We start from the raw sequence: 21,572 nt of genomic DNA, 5'->3' as shown, positions 1-21,572 counted from the left end.
AAACCCTGTCTCGAAAAACCAAAAAAGGTCAGAAGCAAACATTGGCCTCTGACCTCTACACAATGTACCAGGATAGGTGCACCCATGCATATATACAAAGTAACAAAACAAACAAACAAAACTCACTGAAAACAAGTAAACAGAAAAATAACATTCATGGCCTCCTGGTTTCTCAGAGTCTTCGGTAAGAAGTCAAAAGTCCACATGGGACTCATAGGCTCTCTGTACCATCCTCTGCTACACTGAACCGTGCCTGGTCCAGCCACTAGCTCATTGGTTAATGTGGTGATATATTGTGTACCCTAATAAAATTTGCCTGAAGATCAGAGAATAGAACAAGCCACTAGATTAAACATAGAGGCCAGATAGGGTTGTTTTGTTTTGTTTTGTTTTTTGTAGTTTTTGGTGCCTGTGCTGGATCTTGCTCTGTAGACCAGGCTGGCCTCGAAAGAACACAGAGAGATCCATCTGGCTGTGCATCCTGAGTGCTGGGATTAAAGGCGTGTGCCGCCGCCACCACCCAGCTAGTGGCACACACCTTTAATCCTAGCATTCAGGAGGCAGAGATCCATCTGGACCTCTGTTAGTTCAAAGCCACCCTGGACTACATGAGATTGACTCAGTCTAGGAGAGAAACAGAGCCAGGCAGTGGTGGCACACATCTTTAATCCCAGTGCTGGGAAGCACACACACCTTTAACCCCAGGAAGTGATGGCTGGGCAGAGAAAGGTATATGAGGAGACAGGAACTAAAGGCTTTTCGGGAGAAGCAGCTCATCCGGCTGAAGCCTTTTCAGGCTGAGGAGTTGGCAAGGTGTGGCAGTGGCTTGTTCCTTTGTCTCTCTGATCTTTCAGCATTCACCCCAATTTCTGGCTCTGGGGTTTTTATTAAAAGGCCATTTTAAGATTTGTGTTACAGCTTACCCCATTCTCGCATCCCTTGAGTATGGGCACAAGTTCTGAGTGCTGTGGTTCTTGGACATGAACAGCCCTGCTCATCCCGTGTCCAAGTGATTTCTTCTCAGAGGTCTTCTAGCACTTCTAGACAAGTCCCCACCGCAGAGTGCGGCTTGTCACACTCCTCATGTATCATCTGCCTATGCCTTCTGGCCCAGCGCCAGGCATATGGGGCTACTCCACTTAAAGGAAGGATACTGGTCTCAATGGTTTGTCCTCTACCCTTGTCCCCTCTCCAGCAGGAGCTCAGTGTGTGAAGCACAAAGACACAGGTCCAAATGCTAAGCTTGTCCATATCTAAGTGTGACTAGAGATCTTCCCATTGCTTGAAGGTCACTGTTCCCCACCCCTTGTTTAGAAAGCAATAGGGCAAGCAGAAATCCCTTGATGCCTTAGGTTGTAGGCTAGAGAGACCAATAGGAGTGGGCAAGACCTAAAGGGAAGTTCTTCTCCAGTGGAACCTTCTATTTGTATAAGGAGCCGGGTAGAGGGGCAATAGGGTAACACTAAAAAGCAGCTAAGTAGGTGGGACAAAGGTCAACAACACCTCACACCCTCACCTGCCCAGCAGGAGGCTATTATTACCACCCCTAGAGGAGCAACTAAAGCTGCCCATCTTGGACACTTGTTGGGAAGCACACACATGGGCCAAGTACGAAGTCTTTCCTTAACTCACCTAACACTGCCGAGTACAACAGGCCCTTTACCTTCCAGAAGAGCCACTCCACAGTGAGAGGAGGGTTAGGGGAGGAGGAGGAACACCCCCAACCTCTCCCCAAGACCAAGATGAAACCCTGAGCCCACCCAGCCTCAGCCAGTGCACCAAGCACAGGGGTAGGGTCCAGCTGTGAACACAAGGACTGACTCTTGCTTCACATGCTGAGAGACTGCAGGGGTGAGAGGCAGCCAGTGAGAAGACAAGAACGCAGAGTGCTGGGAGGGAGTAGACAGGCTGATGCACAGGGATGGGGTGTAAGCTGTATTACAAACACCCCTGTCACAAGGCCTCCCACCTCTAGTCCCTGCAATAACTTTGCCTCCAAGCCACTGGCCACCAAAGGTTTCTCCTCTGTCTTGCGTGGCTAGATCACTGTGGAGCCCCAGCTGGGACAGGGCTAAAATAAGCTCTGATCAAGGAGGTCTACTGTTCAGCTGCAACCTTGGGTCTTGGTTCCCTCATCTAAGAGAGATCCGAACATTCTCAGGGTAGGAAGACTGATAGAACCCCCAGGGAAGGCTAGGCAGCTCATCGAGGGTGGTGCTGAGAACAAGCTGTTGACAGCACATCTGTGAAGCAGGTACAGAGGGGTCAAAGTCCTTCTCTGCTGTGTCATGGAGGCGGAAGTGGCCATCCTCACTGCTTAATACAGAAGTGGTCATGATGGCTGTCACCAGTGCAGATCACCCACTGTCGTGGAGAGCTGACCCAGGAGCTCAGCCAGATCACCCTCTGGTTGTAATCTAAGGCAGATGATCTGCTGTCCACAGAGAAGCTGGGAAGTGGCTGCAGTCAGTCTGCCTGCCCTGGGGCATATGAGGACTATGAGGTCACTCTAGGCTCTTCTGTCCTTGCAAGGTGAAGCAACGGCTCTCTTCTCCAGACCAGGGAACTTCCTTTGCTTTTCTTATCCTACACAGCTCTACTTGCAAACAAGCACAAAGACATCTGCTGATACAGTATAAGGAAGTCCTGAACACAAAAGCGAATACCTACTAGATGAATGAACAAATGAATGGCCAATTAAAGTAGCTTTTTTTGTTTTGTTTTGTTTTGGGGTTTTCTGTTTGTGTTTCAAAACAGGGTTTTTCTGTATTGCCCTGGCTGTCCTGGAACTTGTTCTATAACCAGGCTGGCCTCTAACTCACAGAAATAAGCTTGCCTCTGGCTCCCAGTGTTTGGATTAAAGGTGTGCACCAACACGCCCACCTAAGAAGTAGGTTTTGACATGTGGCAGTGCACGCTTTTAGTCACAGTGCTCCAAACAAAGGTGGATCTCTGAGTTTGAGCAGTGTCTGTCATGAAAGCACAAAGACCTGAGTTCAAAACCCGGAACCCACATTAAAACACAATCATGGGCTAGAGAGATAACTTAGCAGTTAAGAGCGCTGGCTGTTCTTCCAGAGGATTGGGTATTTATTTATTTATTTTTCCAGGCAGCACTCTTTTTTGGGGGGGGCGGTGGTGGTGGTGTTTTGCCATGTGTGTCAGGTCCCCTGAAACTGGAATTATAGATAGTTGTGAGCTGCCATGTGGTGCTGGGACTTGAACCCGGGACTTCTGAAAAAGCAGTCAGTACTCTCAACCACTGAGACATCTCACTAGCCTGAGGATTGGATTTTAATTCCTAGCACCCACACTGCAACTCATAACTGGTGGCAATGTATCTCCAGTTTTCAGGTATCTGACACCCTCTTGTGGCCTCCATGGGCACTGCACACATGTGGTACACAAACATGCAGGCAAAACACTCCTACACATAAAATAAAAATCTTTTTAGAAAACAAAAAGCAGGGGATGGAGAGATGGTTCAGCGGCTATGAGTGCTGGCTGCTCCTCCAGAGGTTCAATTCCCAGCACCCACATGGCAGCTCACAACTGTCTGTGACTCCATTTCTGGGGGAATCCAACACCCTCACATAGACATAAATACAGGCATGTAAAATAAAAATAAACAAATCATAAAAAACAACAAAAAATAGGTGTGGTAGTTAGTACACATTTGCAATCCCATTGTTAGGGAGGCAGATGTTCAGTAGGTGAAGATTTTGGGAGAGAAATGAAATCACAAAGCTATCCTCTGACCTCCACATGCACACCACAGCACAGATTACCCACATCCACAGCATTAGTATGCAAACACAATGATTATTAATAATTTTTAAGCCAGGCGGTAGCTGCGCATGCCTTAAATCCCAGCACTCGGGAGGCAGAGCCAGGCGGAACTCTGTGAGTTCGAGGCCAGCCTGGGCTACAGAGCTACTCCAGGACAGGCTCCAAAGCTACAGAGAAATCCTGTCTCGAAAAACCAAAAATAAATAAATAAATAAATAAATAAATAATTTAAAAAAATTAAAATAAACTGGATGGCACCTGAGGAAGACCATCACTGGAGGACACACTCACACACACACACACACACACACACACACACACACACACACGCCACAGGCAGAATAGGGCATAAAAAAGAGAAGGGACAGGGATGAAAGGAGGAGGAGGGTCTAGTGTGGAAACACAATTCCAACAAGCACCGTGGCTGCCCCAGGAAAGGGAATACTTTTCAGGCCAACCTTCCATCCAGCTCTACGCACATAGGACAGTGAACACTTCTCCAGCTTGACCAGGGCCAGGCCAGGGCTTTAGAGGTGTGTGCCCAGGAGTGTATATGACAGGCAGAGTAGACAAAGGAGACATAGGTCTGTCTGTGTTCCTGAGTGACTGACCCTAGGAACAGTGCACAGGAAAGATTGGTCTGGCTTTTCATGACACACCCTACTGAGTTGGTAGAATTTCTGTCCTGTACACAGAAGATAACCAGGCATACAGTGCTGGCAGCTGCGAGGCCTAACTCTGAACCCTGATGCACTGGGAGGGCAGGGGCACACAGGCCGGTCTGTTCCCCCATGCATAGTTCTCCCAAAGTCAAGAGCACCCATTCCTCGGTCACCAGAGGGTGTGATGGAGGTGGGGCAAGCTGAGCTGCACCAGGTCAGGTTGCCCCAGGCAGCCCAGCTCTAGGCTGCATTCCAGGCAGCTGTTACCTGGGAAAGCTTCCCTCCCCCTGGCAAAGATGGCCACAGGCCAGACTAGTTCTGGAGTCAGAGCAAATGTAAAGTTTAATTGTCTAGAAAAATCAAACCAATCACAGTCCAGAGTGTTGTCATGAGGATGAACACACCCTGTGCCTGTGGGTACACTGCAGGGTGGGGTTAACACAAAGCACCCATCTCGGCACAGAGGGCAGAGACCTGAGTGGAGAGGAGGGGCCTCAGAGAAAATCCTAGGGAAAGCAATAGTAAACAAAGCATAGGTGTCTTCACCCCCTTACTGTATTTCCCTATTTATCCACCAGATGGTGACCCCTAAACCTAGCTTACCTGGAAGGCCCTTACAGCCAAAGGACTGACACAGGAACCAGTTTCACATACCACTTGTAATCTTTTGGGAGGGAATGTGTGGATGGTACATGCTAGCTGGGCAAGCTGCTCTGCTGCCAAGTCATGCCCAGTTCCTCACTGGGGTTCAAGGCAGGGGCTCTACCACTGAGCCATGGCCAAGTCTCTGGAGGAATTAGGTGGGGCTCTACTGTTGGGTTTTCAGCCATTTCAATACAGCCCCCAGAGCCAACTCCCTGCATTAACATAAGGTAGCCCTAGTGGCAGCTGGTGGGGCTCTACTGTTGGGTTTTCAGCCATTTCAATACAGCCCCCAGAGCCAACTCCCTGTGTTAACATAAGGTAGCCCTAGTGGCAGCTGTAACACTCGGCAGGAATTACATCACAGCACAAGGTCTTTAGGGGACAGGATACATCAAGAGGTCTGGAAGGCTGAGGTGGGATGAAGCAAGTGGAGGAGCAGTGGGAGGAACCTCAATGACCTCAGTGTGCAGCCCAGGAGTCCAGAGGCAGGAGCTACACAATCCACCTCACAGAGGTGTCAGTCAGGTAGGGAAGAGCAGCTGCCGTCAGCTGCAGGCCAGAGTCTCTGTCTCAGAGAAACAGGACGTCCTGGGGCTGCAGGGCAGCCAGAAAGGCCTCCATTAGGCGCTTGAGGACTCCAGGAGCACAGAATGTTTGAGTTAGAAGGGATACATCCCACCCAGGCTCAAATGTTGCCTCTCCAGATATGGATCCAAATGTGTAGGCTAGAGGGAGGCCATTGTTGCTTGAAGTGGCAGTGGACCACAGCAGTGCAGCCCAGACAGGCGCCTTGCTTGAGGAACTCTGGAACAGTCTGCACTGGCCAGTCAGTGATGCAGAACTAGGATGGGGCTCTCAGGGAGACCTACTCTAAGCCAGAGACATAAGAGACATAAGAGACTTGTGTCACCACAACCTGAGGGAGCAAAGGAAGCAGAGAGGAGAGCAGCACGAGAGATGTAGACCTGGTGACTAAATGCAGGCTGTGGGACCAAAACAACGGTCACTCACCTTTTGCATTTTTAAAAGCAAAGAGGGGAGATCTGTGTCTACTGGGACTCCTTGGGAGAACATGCCAACCTCAAGGGTGTTCAGATAGTGAGAGGCAATCAATAGGGACTGAGGAAATTGGTTCAGTGAGTAAAGAATCTTTGCTGATGAAGCAAGAGGACCTGAATTCAAATCCCTATTGCCTACATAAGAGCTAGGCATGGCCATGAATGTCCATAACCCCAACACTGGCAAGTAGATATAGGTGAATTCCAGGGGCTCACTGACTAGCCATGTGACAGAATCCATAAGCTTCAAGTTGACCCTGTTTCAAAAAATAATGTGGAGAGTAACAGAGGAACATCTCTTGATGTTCTTCCTCCTCTGTATGTGTTCATGGGTACATACACTTGAACGAACACACACATACACACACACACACACAAAAGAGTCAGTGAAGCTGGGGAGTTGTTTCAGTGGCTAAAGCACTAGCCGAACAAGTGTAAAGCCCTGGGTTTGTGTGAAGGAGCCCCAAAATAGCTTGACCACAGAGCAGCCATGACAGGCTTAGGGACCTAGATGCAGCTTCTATAACAGGCTTACTGGCAGGCAGCACCCAGATCCAGGAAAAGCCTTAAGCTGACCCCACCCAGGGATCCACCCAGGAATGAGGAAGTACCTGACATCCCAAACATTCCAACCATTAGATAAGGTGACCAGATGTCCCTGAGTCTAGCATACACCTATTTTTGTTTTACAGATACCCCTAGACAATTGTCAGCCAATCAGGGTATCCTGGACCCTAGAAATCCCCTCACCCCAACCTCTGCTATGATAAAAAACTCTGTCCCACCTGAGTGGGACACCGCTGTGTCGGACAGACAGAGGGACCAAGCTCTGGAGCTTGAAATAAAGGCTCTTTGCTTTTACATGCGGGATTTGGTCTCCGTGGTGGTCTTTTGGGGGTCCCCGCCATCTGGGCATAATAGTTTGAATCTTCAGAATTCATGTAAAGCTGAACACAGGTGTACCCAGCTGTAAAGCTATAATCCCAGTGCTCCCAACAGAGATGGGAGGTGGAGACAGGAGAATCCCCAATAGCTTACAAGCCAGCCAGCCTTGGGTGACTGCAAATAAGAGACCCTACTTCAAAATAGGTGAATGATGGGGGCCAACACCTGAGGTAGTCCTCTGACCTATCTACACACACACCACCATACGTACACAATTTGGAAAAAAGCAATGAATTTCAGTGAAGCCCATGGCCAGCCAGGGATGATGGCTGCATCAATAAGGAGGGGTACAAGCACTGTCTACTATCACCCACCCAGACTCAGTAACAACATCCTTATGGGTGGAGAGGGGAAGTATTCCTCAAGGGCACCTGACAAGTCCAGAAGGACCCTCCATCTTCCTTTCCTCCTGGGTCTGCAAGACAACCCTCATCTGTCTTTTTTTTGGGGGGTGGGGGTGTTCCAGACAGGGTTTCTCTGTATAACCGTCCTGGCTGTCCTGGATCTTGCTCTGTAGACCAAGCTGGCACCGAACTCGCAGAGATCTGCCTGCCTCTGCCTCCCGAGTGCTGGGATTACAGAAGTGACCATGCCAAGGCCCCCTGCATCTGTCTTTATTAACCTCCATCCATAACAAGAGCATGCCTTTTCTGTTAGCACTAACCAGGCATTTGGGCAGCATCCCTCAGTCTCATCCGGTCTGTGCTAATGGGTGGGTTTCTAGAACCCAAATCATTCTGCACTGCCACGTGCATGCACACAATGAAAATGAACCCCACCTTGGGGAACATAATTAGCTGAAGCAACAGCCAATAGCATTGAAGGAAGAAAACAGCTTGGTTATATCTTGCCAAAATATGGAAAATGAATGGCTTTAAAAAGGTAGACAAAAACATGGGTGCATGGGAGGGAGCTCTCGGGCTCAGTGCAAAGAGTATAGCCCAAAAAAACAATCTGTACTTGTTTCCAAGAATGGGCATCCTTGAAGCACAGGACTAGCAGCAGGTGGCTGGAAAGGAGGGGCAGCCTGCACCAACAATAACTTCCAGAGCAGAGAGACAAGCTTGCTGTAGGGACAGACTCACTGGCTGATCCTGGGCAGCAGGTTACATGGGTGCTGGATATCCACAACTGTCAAATGCACCAAATTCAATACCCAAGGCCCAGGCAACTTCATGGTGTTGATCAACAGCCATGAAATAAAAGAAAAAACAAATCAATGAACATACAGAAGACAGGAAGGGTCTCCCAGAAACTCCAGGTCCTGCCTCTTAAGGCTACTCTGAAGCTTAGTCTCATTTTCCTTCATGAAGCTGCTCATGGGGGGAAGGTTTTGTGGCATACATGTGTGATACTAACAAGCTGAGCAGGAGTGCTACAAGTTCAAGGTCAGTATGGGCTACAGAGTGAGACTATTTCAAAGAATTCAAGTGGAGCCAGGCGGTGGTGGTGCACCTTTAATCCCAGCACTCAGGAGGCAGAGGCAGGAGGATCTCTGTGCTAGTCTACAAAGTGAGTTCCAGGACAGCCAGGACTGTTACACAGAGAAACCCTGTGTTGGGGGGGGGGGGGGTAAGGTTCAAGAGGATAGGGGCTCTGAGGAGATGGTTAGTATGGAAAGCACTTGCCATGGAGGAACTAAGGATCCCAAACCCCCAAAGTAAACACTGAATAGGCTCAACAGCCCATCTGTAATCCTAGTCCTGGAGATGGGATCCCTAGGGTGAGCTTCCATACTAGAGAAATCAGTGAACTCTGGTACAGTGAAGAGACCAGCCTCAGTAACTAAAGTGGAAAGTAAGTAATGAGAAGACACCTAGGGTCAACTCCTGGATTACATACACACTTACACACACACACACACACACACATTCACATGGATACACATAGCACACACATTCAATGTGTGTGTGAGATGTAGCTCAGTTGGCAGAGTGCTTGTCTAGCACCCATGATGCCCTGGGTTCTACCTCCAACACCCAAAGAACTGTTGTGGTGGGTCACACCTGTCACTCCAGTACTCAGGAGGCAAAGGCAGACTCCATGATCATTCTTAGCTACACAGTTAGTTCAAGGACAGCCTAAGCTGAATGAGACCCTATCTCAAAAGCAAAACATTGGGTGATCCCAGCAACTGAAAGGCAGAGACAGATGGATCTCTTTTGAGTTTAAGGACAGCTAGAATCACACAGAGAAATCTTGTCTCAAAAAACAAAAATAAGGCAGGTAGTGGTGGTGCACACCTTTAATCCCAGCACTCAGGAGGCAGGGACAGGTGTACCTCTGTGAGTTCGAGGCCAGCCTGGTCTACAGAGCGAGTTCCAGGAGAGGCACCAAAACTATACAGAGAAACCCTGTTCCGGAAAAAAAAGAAAGAAAGAAAAAGAAATTAATGAAACAAACGAAAAACTCTCTAGGCTTCTAAGCTCAGGGCAGGTGCCAGTGTCAGGTGGGCAAGCCTGGAAGGACGCTGAGAGACCCATCTTGCTATTTCCAGGACCTTGGATCCTGAAGCTACCCAAGCAGTTCTTAAAAAGTTGACAAAGAAGCAGATCCTAGGGCAAATGCCAGCTGGCTGCTATAGACATATATCCCTTTGGGGCCACATGGTGGGCTTATGAACATTATTCACTCACTGGACTAGCCAGGGTCTCAAAAGCCCTTCATATTACTGGAGGACTTAAGAACTCATTCACTTAGCCATGGTCACAAGGTCATGACTGCCACTCAGATCCTCAGCAGCTTCTGGCCCAAAGTCAGAAGAGAGGGAGGGTAACTGGCCAGCCAGGACTCCCTAGCCTGCTGTGACAGGAACCCCAGCATGATAGAAACTGAGGCCTAGTGCAGACCACCTTGCTGTCCTCCACCCTCCTGACCTCCCAGCTCGATAGCTAGGCTCGTCTTTTCTGTTAGCCATTTAGCTGACATCCTCCTCAGTACTTCTCAGGCCCTGTTCCTGTCAGGCATAGAAGGGATGGGGTGTTTGTCCACATCCTCTCTGCCTCCAAAGACAAGAGTCTACTAGAGATGGGGGCTGCATGTGACTTTACAGGACTGTGAGTCTGGAAACAATGTCCACCCTGGTCAAAGCCACCTTCAGCCAGCTGGCCCTCCCCACCACCAAGACACTGAGATCCAAGGAGTCTGAGGCCCAGGACAGCCCTTCACCCTGAGAGAGGACAAAGGGGCAGTGATCTGAACCTTCCTCCGCCCCATTTTTTCATGCAGGTCACTCTGAAAATAAAAGCTTCTGCCCTGCCTGCTGCCCTTGGCCAGGCCCAACCTAGAACCTCACTCCCAATGCAGGTCTATGAAACCACCTGGCCATACTCTACCCTAATACTTCATTCTTGTCAGCTTGCCCTCGAGAGAAGAGGTGCAAATTCCATTTTGTAGCAGAGGAAATGGTAGCACAGTCAAAAATAGTGAGTATATACTGACCAGGAAAGACCTGACAGTGAGCACCGAGTTCCACTGTGCCATGGGCTAACTCTAGGCAACCTTAAGGCTTCTCTAGCAGAGGCCCAATGACCAGCCTCCCTCTAATCTTAGCTCTCCAACCCCCAAGTGAACAAGCAAGGTTTAATCTGCTTGTCTGTTGCAGTGCTGGGAACAGGAACCAGGACCTCCAGCATGCCAGGTAGACATCCCATCACTCAGTAGCTCCAGCCCCAGGCTGGGACAAGCAAGCTTAAGTGATTACTGATTTATTAAGTATAGGACCTCAGATATCTTCAAATCTCCAAGCTGCACAGAGCAGTGATTTTCTGCTAGTAGAAAGCAAGTGCTAGGACCTAACAGCAGCTCACTCAGGTACATGTCCTCCTTGGGGCAATGAATTAAATATGGGCTACACCCATATGGCGGAAAACCTCTACAGACACCAACACCCTGCCCTCTAGAAGCCCATGCCTGTTCACTGGGACGCCATGGTAGCCTCTGGGGCTGGTGGCCTCTCTTGCCTTTCTAAGTTTCTCCCTTTCCCCAAGTATGAGCCCCCAACTCAAACCTGGTCAGCCCTTATTTATGAATTCTTCTCAAAGCCTGCTGGAGGGTCTGCCCAGGAGTTCACAGTAACAGAAAGACCAGCTATAGCGATGTGGATGGGACTGAACCGGACTCTCAGGCCAAATTCTTAAGTGTATCCCTGTCTCCACACCGGCCCTGAGAGGCGCAGCTGTCATCCATCTCTACGAGTGGGAGGGTAAGTGAAGCTCACAGAATGGCCAGTTCTCTCCTTCCAACATCCGAGTCTCAGGACTCAAGTCACTTCATCAGGCTTGGCAGCAAGCACCTTACCCACCAAGACACCTCACCAGCCTTGATTTGCTCCTTATCTAAACTACATGAGTCAGTCCATTTGGTGGTTCAATAATAAAGTGGTATATAAAGTCTTTACTAAAAAGTCCTTTTTACATTTATTTATGTGTATGATGTTTTACCAGCTTGTATACATGTGTACTATGTATGTACATGTATATATGTGCACTTTTGCCTGTGGAGGTAAGAAGAGGGTATCAGATCACCTGGAACAAGAGTTATGGATGTTTATGAGTCACCATGTGGGAGCTGGGAATCAAACCCAGGTCTTCTGCAAGAGCAACAAGTGCTCTTTTGTTGTTGTTTTGTTTTTTGAGACAGGGTTTCTCTGTGTAGCCCTGGCTGTCCTGGATCTCGCTCTGTAGACCAGGCTGGCTCAAACTCAGAGATCCGCCTGCCTCTGCCTCCTGAGTACTGGGATTAAAGGCGTGTGCCACCACTGCCCGGCTTGCAACAAGTGCTCTTAACAGCTAAGCCAACGATCTAGGCCCTGTAAAACATTTTGGAAAAAGAAATGGTGGCTAGAGAGATGGCTCAGTGTCTAAATGCTTACCATGCACGCATGAGTGCCTGAGTTTGATCCCCCAGAACCCAAGTAAAAACCAAGCTGGCTGTGGTGGTGATTTCCAGTAATCCCAATGATGGGGAGGTCCTAGACATGAGTATTTATTTATTATGTATACGGAAGAGGGCACCAGATCTCATTACAGATGGTTGTGAGCCACCATGTGGTTGTTGGGAATTGAACTCAGGACCTCTGGAAGAGCAGTTGGTGCTCTTAACCTCTGAGCCATCTCTCCGGTCCGAGAAATGTTATTTCAAAAAAAGAACAAGCTAGGAATATTCCTTAGTTGATAAAGTGCTTGCCATGTAAGCCTAAAGTGTTGAACTTAGTCCCTAGAAGCCAGGTAGAAAAACTCAGTGTGGTGGTTTATAAGCCCCAGGCCAGTGAGCAACCTTGTCTTTAAAAGGCAGCTAGCACCTGAGGAATGATACCAAAGGTTCCCCCTACACACACACACACAAGGAATGGCACCCAAGGTTTACTGGCCTTACAGGCACACTTTCTTATGCACCTGCAAACATCATGCATGCCCTCAGACATACCAAAAAAAAAAAAAAAAGAAAAGAAAAAGGGAAGCATGGCAGGCATGGTAGTGCACACCTATAGCTCTAGCTATTAAGGAGGCAGAGGTAAGAAGCTCAAGTTCAAGACTAACCTGGGCTATATAGTTAAGAGGGCAGAAATGTAACTCAGTGGGAGAACACTAGCGTAGTGTGCAGACGGCCCCATCCCCAGTACCAAGGGCACTTTTCCCTGTGGGAAAAGGAAAAAGAAAACTGGAGTCAGCCAGGACTCAAGTTTTGAGGGACCCTGAGGGCAGGTTATTAAGAACCCTCCTCCAGGGGGTCTAGGGTCTAACCTTTTGGTTGCTTCTTCCCCAACACCCGAGTGGAATTCTTTTGTTCTGGAACACAAGTTCTGAGCTCAAAGAACAACTTTGGGGACTTTTGCCCCACACCCCCATCATCCCCTGACAACCTCATACTATGTACAAGAGCATGACAAAGGAAAAGCCACCTTGTTTAAGTGGCTGCTGCTTTGACACACACTACCCTGTCTCCACCTTCCATCTGTTGGCCTGCAGCAGCACAGTTAGAACTGCAGAGCACAGGCCATCTCAGCAGATCAACAAGCACTCGACCTGTTTGGCCACCAGCAAAGTAAGACCACAATTCCCAACTTCACAGGGCTTTCAATTTTTTTTCAGATCTACTCATTTATGTGTATGAGTGTTTTACCTATGTGTGTGTATGTATATACGTATGCATGTATGTGTGTACTGTGTGTGCCCACAAATCAGAAAGGGGTGCTGGCTTCTCTGGAACTGGAATTACAAATAGTTATAAGCCATTATGTAGGTGCTGGGAATCAAACTTGGGTCCTCTGGAAGAGCAACAAATGTTCTTAACCACTGAGCCATTTCCCCAGAAATTTCACCATCACCCACCACCAAAAAATTTTGATAGTTTCTCATTGTAGTCCAGGCTGGCCAAGAACTCACTATGTACCCCAGGCTGGCTTCCAATTTCAGGCGATCTTGTCTCAGCACTAGGATTCTAGACGTGACCCCAGCCAGTCTCACTAGGCTTTTTAAAGACCAGTAGTGACACACACAAGGCCATCATCTATAGGCCAATGGGCCCAGGCCACCCAGAAAGCATACCCTTATTTTAAGGCCTGAACCACAGGATTTCTGGGTTGTCCCAAGCTTGGCTGAGGCCACATTTCCCACTGGTGATTCATTTATTTTTTTTGAAACAGGGTCTCAGGTAGCATAGGCTGTCCTTGAATTCAACATGGAACCGAGGCTGACTTTAAACTTCTGGTCCATTTTCTAGGCTTGCACACATGTTGATGTGGTTCTAGGGATGGGACCCAGCCCCATGCTGCCTCTCTCCTCCCTCCCTCCCCACTCCCTTTCTTTCTTCCTCCCCAGACAGGGTTTCTGTGTAGCCCTGGCTGTCTTGGAACTCTGTAGACCAGGCTGACCTCAAACTCAGAGATCCACCTGCCTCTGCCTCCCAAGTGCTGGGATTAGAGGTGTGCGCCACCACTGCCCAGCTTGCCTCATTTTTTCATCCTAGGGTTTACAAGTTTTTGCTGTTAAGGACCCACAAGTAAATACTACAGGTTTTATAGGACAAGATGATCCTGGCTAAGTATTCTTTGTGGACTGGTGATTTTTTTCCAACCCCTACAAACTGTAAATGTTTCTTTAGATCTGACTGTATAAAAATAGGCCATAGGCTCCATTTTGCCAATAGGCAGTGGTTTATGCTGTTCTTTCCCTGACAGATCCAAGGTCAAGCACTTGAGTTGGACAACAGGAGCTCATGTAGAGCCTAGTATAAAGTAAGTATAAAATAAATGACAACAGCGATAAGCAATGCAGGTGAAAGAAGATCTTCCTGGTATTGCTAAACTTTTCAACTCCATTTAATCTTGACAATGTGGCAGACCAAACCTGGGTTCATAACAAATGCAAAGGAGATGGTAGAGGGGAGTCACAATGGCCCCTGATTCTATGACTTCAGTCTAGCTGTATCACAAGTCTGACCTTGAACTCCAGATCCTCCTGCCTCAGTCTCCCCAGTGCTGGGATTACAGGTGTGTAGCAGCATGCCTGGTTGATATAGGGGTTATGCAAGACTGTTTTACGCATGTTAGGTAGACACTCTACCAACTGAGTACAGCCCAACCCCAATACAGGGGTTTCTTCCAGCCTTTCCACACTGGATGTCCTCTCACCAAAATGACATCAGCCCTTCCTTATCTGACAGGCAAAGCATCTCTTCCTAAGGGGTTGAGGAGCAAGCAGGACATCATCCAAACTCATTCTTGCTGAATAAGACAGAAAAATGACCTGGGCATCTCTAGATGAGATGGTGCCAGGCTGAGCAACTGAAAGTCAACTCTGCTCTCCTCCTAGCCAGCACAGGCTGGGCTTTTCTGAGAAGCAGCTTCCTTCCAGGGGTGGCAGCCCGTATTCCTGTAGAGGCCATGCCAACACTTCAAGACTGGGGAAAGCCCATGCCAGGGAGAGTGGCCTGGTTACAGTAGCTGCCTGCCATGTGGCCAATCCCCATAGATAACAGCCAGAGTGAATTCAAATGACCAGGAGAGTTGGGAAGGATAACCATTCTGCGGGGGCCAGAAGGGGACCTTCTGAAGCTTCCCAATGAAGGGCACAGCTGCCCAGAAACAGAGGCCCAAGAATTGCTCTCCCATCATGGGGTACAAAACTAAGGGCATCTAGAAAACCAGCTCTTCCTCTGCTACCCTGATGGCTGGGGCTGAGGCTCAGCAGGTAGAACATCCTCAGCACAGCATAAACCAGCATGGTGCTGCATGTCTGTACTCCCAGCCCTGGAGAGTGGGGTCAAGAGGATCTGGAATTGAAGGTCAGCTACATTGTGTATTTGAAGTCAGCTTTAGCAACTGAAGACTTTGTCTCAAAATATTAGTAACAATAATATAAAAATAACATCTGTAAAAATGTTGTTGGGTGTGGATGTTATCTAAATACATTGTAATCACATGTGAAATTACCAAAGAACATGTAATTTTAGAAATGCACTGTTGACAAATACTTGCTACAAATCCCCTGCTCTAGAAACCCTTCTCTTCTTCAAGCCCTTCAGCCCACCAGAGGGACACTGGGCTATGAGCAGAGAAGTGTTGCTGCATAGACAGAAACTGGCACAGACAGGTCACAAGGCTAATGAAAAGCTATATGACTGACCAACACATGTCAGACTCCAGGGCTGACATAGACTTAGAGGATCCACAGAGATCTCTAGACATTTAAAGCAATAGAAGATTCCTGTGGCAGGGCAGTGGTGGCATATGCCTTTAATTCCAGCACTTGAGAGACAGAGGCAGAAGGATCTCTGGGAGTTTGAGACCAGCCTGGTCTACAGAGTGAGTTCCAGGACAGCCAGTGCTATTACACAGAGAAACTCTGACTCAAAAAAACTTAAAAAAAAAAAAAAAAAAAAAAAAATCCCTTCTGGTATTCTGACAAACACTCCTTACAGCCTATGCACAAATTCAGATCCTGGGGTTGGCTGGAAGCATGCAGGCTCATAATGAAGAGGTCAGTGTCCTTCAGCTTGACCAAAGCATTGGGGCCCCAAGAAGTCTCTACATGAGACCATCTCACAACAAAACAAAAACAAAATTAGGAAACAAGTACACGGAGGCAAATGTGAAGACAGAGAAATAAGGGGTGCTTAGAGTTTGATTACAGAAAGTCAAGGAGCGTCCGGAGCCAGCGGAACCTGCAAGAGGGGATCGTCTTCCCTCCAGCCCAGAGGGAAAGTGGCCTTGCTGACACCTTGATTTCAGAGTGTGGCCAGGAAATGAGAGAGCATATCTCTACTGCTCTATGCCACCAAACTCGTGGTCATTTGCTACAGAGACCATTGGAAATCTACATACCCAGCTTTGACTTGCCTTTAGAACCCATGTTTAACCACACCCCAAAGTCAGGAATGGTGGGCTCAAGTCTACAATCCCAGCAGGAGGGAAGTGGAAGAAGCATGATGTTCAAGGCCACCTTAGACTACACAGCAAGTTCAAGGCCAGCTTGGACAGCACAGAGTTATCTCAAAAATGGCTCAGTGGGTAAGGGCACTTGCTACCAAGTCTGCTGAGTTTGATTCCCAGGACCCAGAGGGTGGAAAGAGTGAACCAACTCCTGCAAGCTGTCCTCTGACCTCCACATTCTCTCTGTGACACGACACACCCCCACAGAAACAAATCAATATATGTAATAAAAATGGGGTGAAATCTTCACACCAATGTCATTTTAGCCTAGAGCAGTCACAATCCCTTTGAGGGTCACATATCAGATTTTGTCGTTTTTCAAAACAGGGTTTCTCTGTGTAGTTTTGGTGCCTTTCTTGAATCTCCCTCTGTGGACCAGGCTGGCCTTGAACTCACAGAGATCCACCTATCTCTGTCTCCCGAGTGCTGGGATTAAAGGCGTGCTCACCACCGGCATACCAGATTTTTACATTATGATTCTTAACAGTAGCAAAATTACAGTTAGGAAGTAGCAACAAAATAATTTTATGGTTGGGGGTCACTACAACATAAGGAAGTGTAGTAGAGTCACAGCATGAGGAAGGTTGAGAACCACTGGCTTAGAGGTTGAAAATTCTTTCTGGCCCCAAGAATATATCTGGGACTGAGGATTTTGAGAAAAATAAGCCTTTTCCTCAACATCATTTTACATATACATATACACACATATATATGCACATGTATGTGTGTATATGTATTTCTGTGTAACTTTCAAAGCTGTCATGATTTGTGGGAAGAGAATCAGAGACTCTCAAGGAGCACAGGCTGGCTTGAACTTCCGTTCCACTTTCACCCACCTCACATGTGCTCAAGTTACAGGTGTAGGTCTAACCACTCTCCTTTCTGAAGACAAGACCTCACCTTGTAGCCAGGCTGCTCTTAAACTGAGCTCCTCCTACAGCCAGGCACGGTAGCATGCGCCTTTAATCCCAGCACTTGGGAGGCAGAAGGAGGATCTCTGTGAGGCCACCCTGGCCTATATAACTAGCTACAGGACAGCCAGGACTACACAGAAGGACCCAGTCTCAAAAACAAAACAGAGTTTCTCCTGCTTCCATATTCCAAATGTGGGATACAGGTCCACACCACCACACCTGGCACTTCAGGATTGTTTTTGGGGGCTTTGGTGGTACTGGAGAATCTAACCTGAGGCCTCAAACTTACCAGGCAAATATTCTACCTGAGCTCTATCCCTAGTCCATGATGATCTTTCTTTCTGTTTTTTTGGGGGTTGGGGGTTTCAAGACAGGGTTTCTCTGTAGCTTTGGAGGCTGTCCTGGAACTCAGAGATCCACCTGCCTCTGCCTCCCGAGTGCTGGGATTACAGGCGTGCACCACCACCACTTGGCTGATCTTTCTTACTTTTATTTCACTGCTGGGAACAGAACCCATAGCCTCACCCATGCTGAGCCCCCAGGCAACTTAGATAATTACAACAAAACAAGACCACAAACTGTCAAGATTTTCCTGGAAAAAGATGAGCGTCTCAGAACAGAAGAAACTGGATGTAAGGGATTATATGGGAACTAACAATTATGTAAATATAATAAATTCTATAAATAAAGTGTTTGTGTCAAGTTCACAACCCAAGCCACCCAGAACCCTGTCTTGGTGACTGAGGCAGGATCTGCCCACGTCCCCCTACTTCAGCTTACCAAGTGGGCCACAGGCTGGCACTCCCACATCCAACTTCCCAGAACACTTTCCAGGGTAGGCCTGGTACCTCCAGCTCCCTTAGAGGTCTGGGGTCCTTCAGGGCTTCGCTCCCTTGCCAGCCCTAAACTCCATATCTGTGAAATTCCTCTTTCCCCGTATGGTCAAGGAGATCCCAGCTCTGCCCAGGCCCCCAAAGGTGCCCCACATTTGGGCACCAGACACACTCCTTTCTCCTGCGTTTTCAAAGTCAAGGCAGAGAGGAGAAGCCATCTGAACAACTGCTACACACATTTCTCTTCCCAACACTCCATTACCAAGGACGGGGAGGGGAAAAAAATTCCCACAGGCCAAAACCAATCCGGTCCTCCTTGGTGGCCCCTTAAGAGCATCAGTGAACGAAACCCTGGGAGACAAAGACCATGAAACAGAATAGCAAAATGCCAGTGAGGAATCCTCCAGAAGAAAGAGTAACAAGAGAAAGAATGAAAGGTGGAACCACAAAGCTTGGGGGGAGGGGTTTGCCCTGCGCGAACACACTGATTTTCCCCCCTTTATCCCCCCACTGAAATGTCAGTTTTTGAAGCAGCTTCTGATAATGTCACCAGCTTCTCACGTCCTTAAAAAAGGAGACAGGAGGCGCGTGGCGAGGGAGGTGCTGTTACCTCTTGACTTCTAAAGCCGGCCATCAGCAGACCGGCCTTCCCCTCTTCCACGTTTCCATGGGGGATGGGGGTGCCAATCTTTATCTCTGCCCCCAGTTCTAAAGTTTACCAATCGAGGTGCGTGGTGGTGGTGGTGGGGTGTCCCGAATCCCAAGTCCTCCTCCACAAGGGCGGCACCCAGTCTTCCTGGAGCTGCACACTGAAAGCCACTTTGCAAATGTCCGTGTGAGTGTGTAGAGGGTGTCCCCTGAGATGAGACCCACAAACCACACCCGCGCCCTCTCAATCGTCCCTCTCCAGTCCCTCCTGCATCGCCCCTGAATCCTCGGGGCCCCACTTCCTGCCACGCGCCCCCCCGCAATCTCAGGCCCCCGACTGTTTCCCGCGCCCCTCTTCGGGCTCCTCGGTCCCCGCGCACGCCTTCTTTTGCCATCTCGCCCGCGGGCTGGCAGCCGCGTGCACGGGCTCGGCTCGAGTGCCCCCGCCCGCCCCCTCCCCCGGCGCCCGCGCCGCCGGCCTCGTGCGCCGCCGTCCCCAGGGTGTCCCCAGCACTCACGACTGTAGAGGGCGATGCCCGCCGCGTCTGGTCCAGCGCGCACCTCGAGGCGCAGCGCCTGCTGCTCCGCGTGCCGCTGGATCTCGCCGTTCGCGTCGCCGATAGTGAGGAGGCGGGCGCCGGGGAACACCGACACTGTCGCGCAGGGCCCCGCGCCGCCCGGGCCCGCCACCCCCGCGCTCCCCGCACCCGGCCCCACGGCCGTCGCTGCCGCCGCTGCCATCTTAGGTCCGGCTCCAGGCCCCGCTGCCACCACCGCCACCGCCACCGCCACCGCCGCACCCGGGCCCAGGCCGCCGCCGCCGCCGCCGCGCAGGCCGAGGCCGAGGCCGAGCCTGGCAGCGCGCCGCCTGCCGGCCACACGCCGCCTCGCCGCCTCCGCCACGGGCCGGCTCGGTGGCGCAGCGCCACCTGCTGGCGCCTGAGGGAGCCCGGCGAGAGCGAGCACGACGTGGGTGGGGCCGGCCCCACCCCGCGGGAACGGTCGCTGCTTTGTGAGGTGGCTTCGCCTCCCCGGGACGCCGGCTGAAGGACCCTGCGTCGAGAGGCGGTGCTTGGCGCTATGGCACGCCCCCAGGGGTGCTAAGCTCCGCCCCAAGGCCGCGTTGCGTGAGAAGCGGCGCTTTGTGCCACAGCGCAGCAGCTCCGGAGCGATGGGCAGGGCATGCGCCAGGAGGCGGTGCTTGGCCTCTCGGGCACGCCCCCGGAAGGACCGGGCGGCCCCGCCCCTCCGGGCTGGCGTTTTGTGACCCGCGGCGCTTTGTACCGCCGTAAGCGTCGGCAGGTAGCGTTCGGCGCTCGGCCACGCCCCTGCGGGGCCACACCCGCCCCCAGGCCGGCCACACGCGAACGACCATGCTTTGTACCACCGTGGAGTAGCTCAAGAAAGGTAGAGGAACTTGAGTCCGGGACCGGAGCCCGACTAAGAAGGAACGCCCCCTCGACGGCTGGGCTCCGCCTCTATGCCGGCGTCCAGCGAACGACACGCTGCGGGTGAGTAGGTGCGGCCGCTAGGGTTCGGCCCGAGGAGGGCCGGCCCCGCCCCCAGGAGGGCCGCCGTCAGTCGCCAAATGCAGGCGCTCTGAGGGCGGAGCAGAAGCGTGAGTCTAGGGGCGGTGCTCTGCCTCCGGAAGGTCGGGCATTCCTGGCCAGGGTCCTGTGAACCACCGCTCCGGGCCGGGACAGGAGGAGCTTGCGTGCTGGGCGCCCGGCCACGCCCCCAAGCCAAGTCTCCGCCCCCACGTCTCGGCGAGGCGCTCCACCTTGCTCTCCTCCCGCTGGTGGGAAAAGGACCGTGATGCGGGGGAGGGGGGCAGGCTTGCGGCACGACCCTAGCTGTGGCCCCGCCCCAGGCCGCTCTACGAGAAAAGCGCTCTGAGGCCACTCCGGACCTTGGGAATTCCCACTGAGCTCTCAGTCTTTGAGGAAATTCTTCAGTTACTCTCAGATCCCCCAGTAATGGCTAGCCTCTGTGTTCAACAGTGTCATCTGCTGTTCTCTTTTGGGCGGACTCTTTGGGACCCCTAACTTACTCCTGGTCCTTACGACCCCTTTGTTCCCACGTTCCTGGTCTCCACAATGCTCCATTCCCTTCCTGCACCTCCAGACATTTCTCATACACCACATTAACTGGAGTTCAGTGGTATGGTACCTCCAGCGTGGCCAGTTCATCTCCCTCCCCAACCCCCAAGTCATGCAATCCCAAATTTAAAGATTACCTGAGACCTTAGGGTTACTTTAACAGGACCTGTGCCAGCAGAACCCAGAAACACCCAGCCCTTTCCCGAGCCCCGCCCCCCAGTGGTACAAGCTCATAATAATCTCAGGCAGAAACAGGATGATGTGATCTCAAGGCCAGCCTGAGCTACAAAGTGAAATTCTGTCACTAAAAAGCATACACCCTGTCAGGCTGAGGTGGTGCGAGCCTTTAATTCCAGCACTTGGGAGGCAGAGGCAGGCAGCCTGGTCTACATAGTGAGTTCTGTGAAACCCTGCAACAACAGCAAAAACACCCCAAAGTCTGGCATGGTGGTATGCACCTTTAACCCCAGAACTCTAGAGACAGGCAGGTGGATCTCAAAGTTCGAGGCCAGCCTGGTCTACATAGTGAGTTCCAGGACAGCCAGG

General features: G+C 50.4%; 1 protein-coding gene across 3 annotated transcripts in view; it reads right to left on the bottom strand.

Moving 5' to 3' along the window:
• Positions 1-19,764, bottom strand: part of Carm1 (coactivator associated arginine methyltransferase 1) — a 50,957-nt gene extending 31,193 nt beyond the window's left edge. For 2 of the 3 annotated variants that reach the window (XM_036191835.1, XM_036191836.1), the window contains exon 1: positions 19,446-19,764. In XM_036191835.1, the coding sequence (XP_036047728.1) occupies positions 19,446-19,668 (223 nt within the window). In that variant the 5' untranslated portion in view covers positions 19,669-19,764. The remainder of the gene's footprint in view (positions 1-19,445) is intronic. The other variant, XM_036191837.1, reaches the window with a different exon arrangement.
• Between the last annotated feature and the right edge of the window lie 1,808 nt (positions 19,765-21,572).

Source organism: Onychomys torridus, chromosome 7 (assembly GCF_903995425.1).
Source record: "Onychomys torridus chromosome 7, mOncTor1.1, whole genome shotgun sequence".
NCBI lineage: Eukaryota > Metazoa > Chordata > Mammalia > Rodentia > Cricetidae > Onychomys > Onychomys torridus.
Note: the sequence above shows the minus strand (reverse complement) of the source record. Positions and strands in the feature narration are given on the sequence as shown.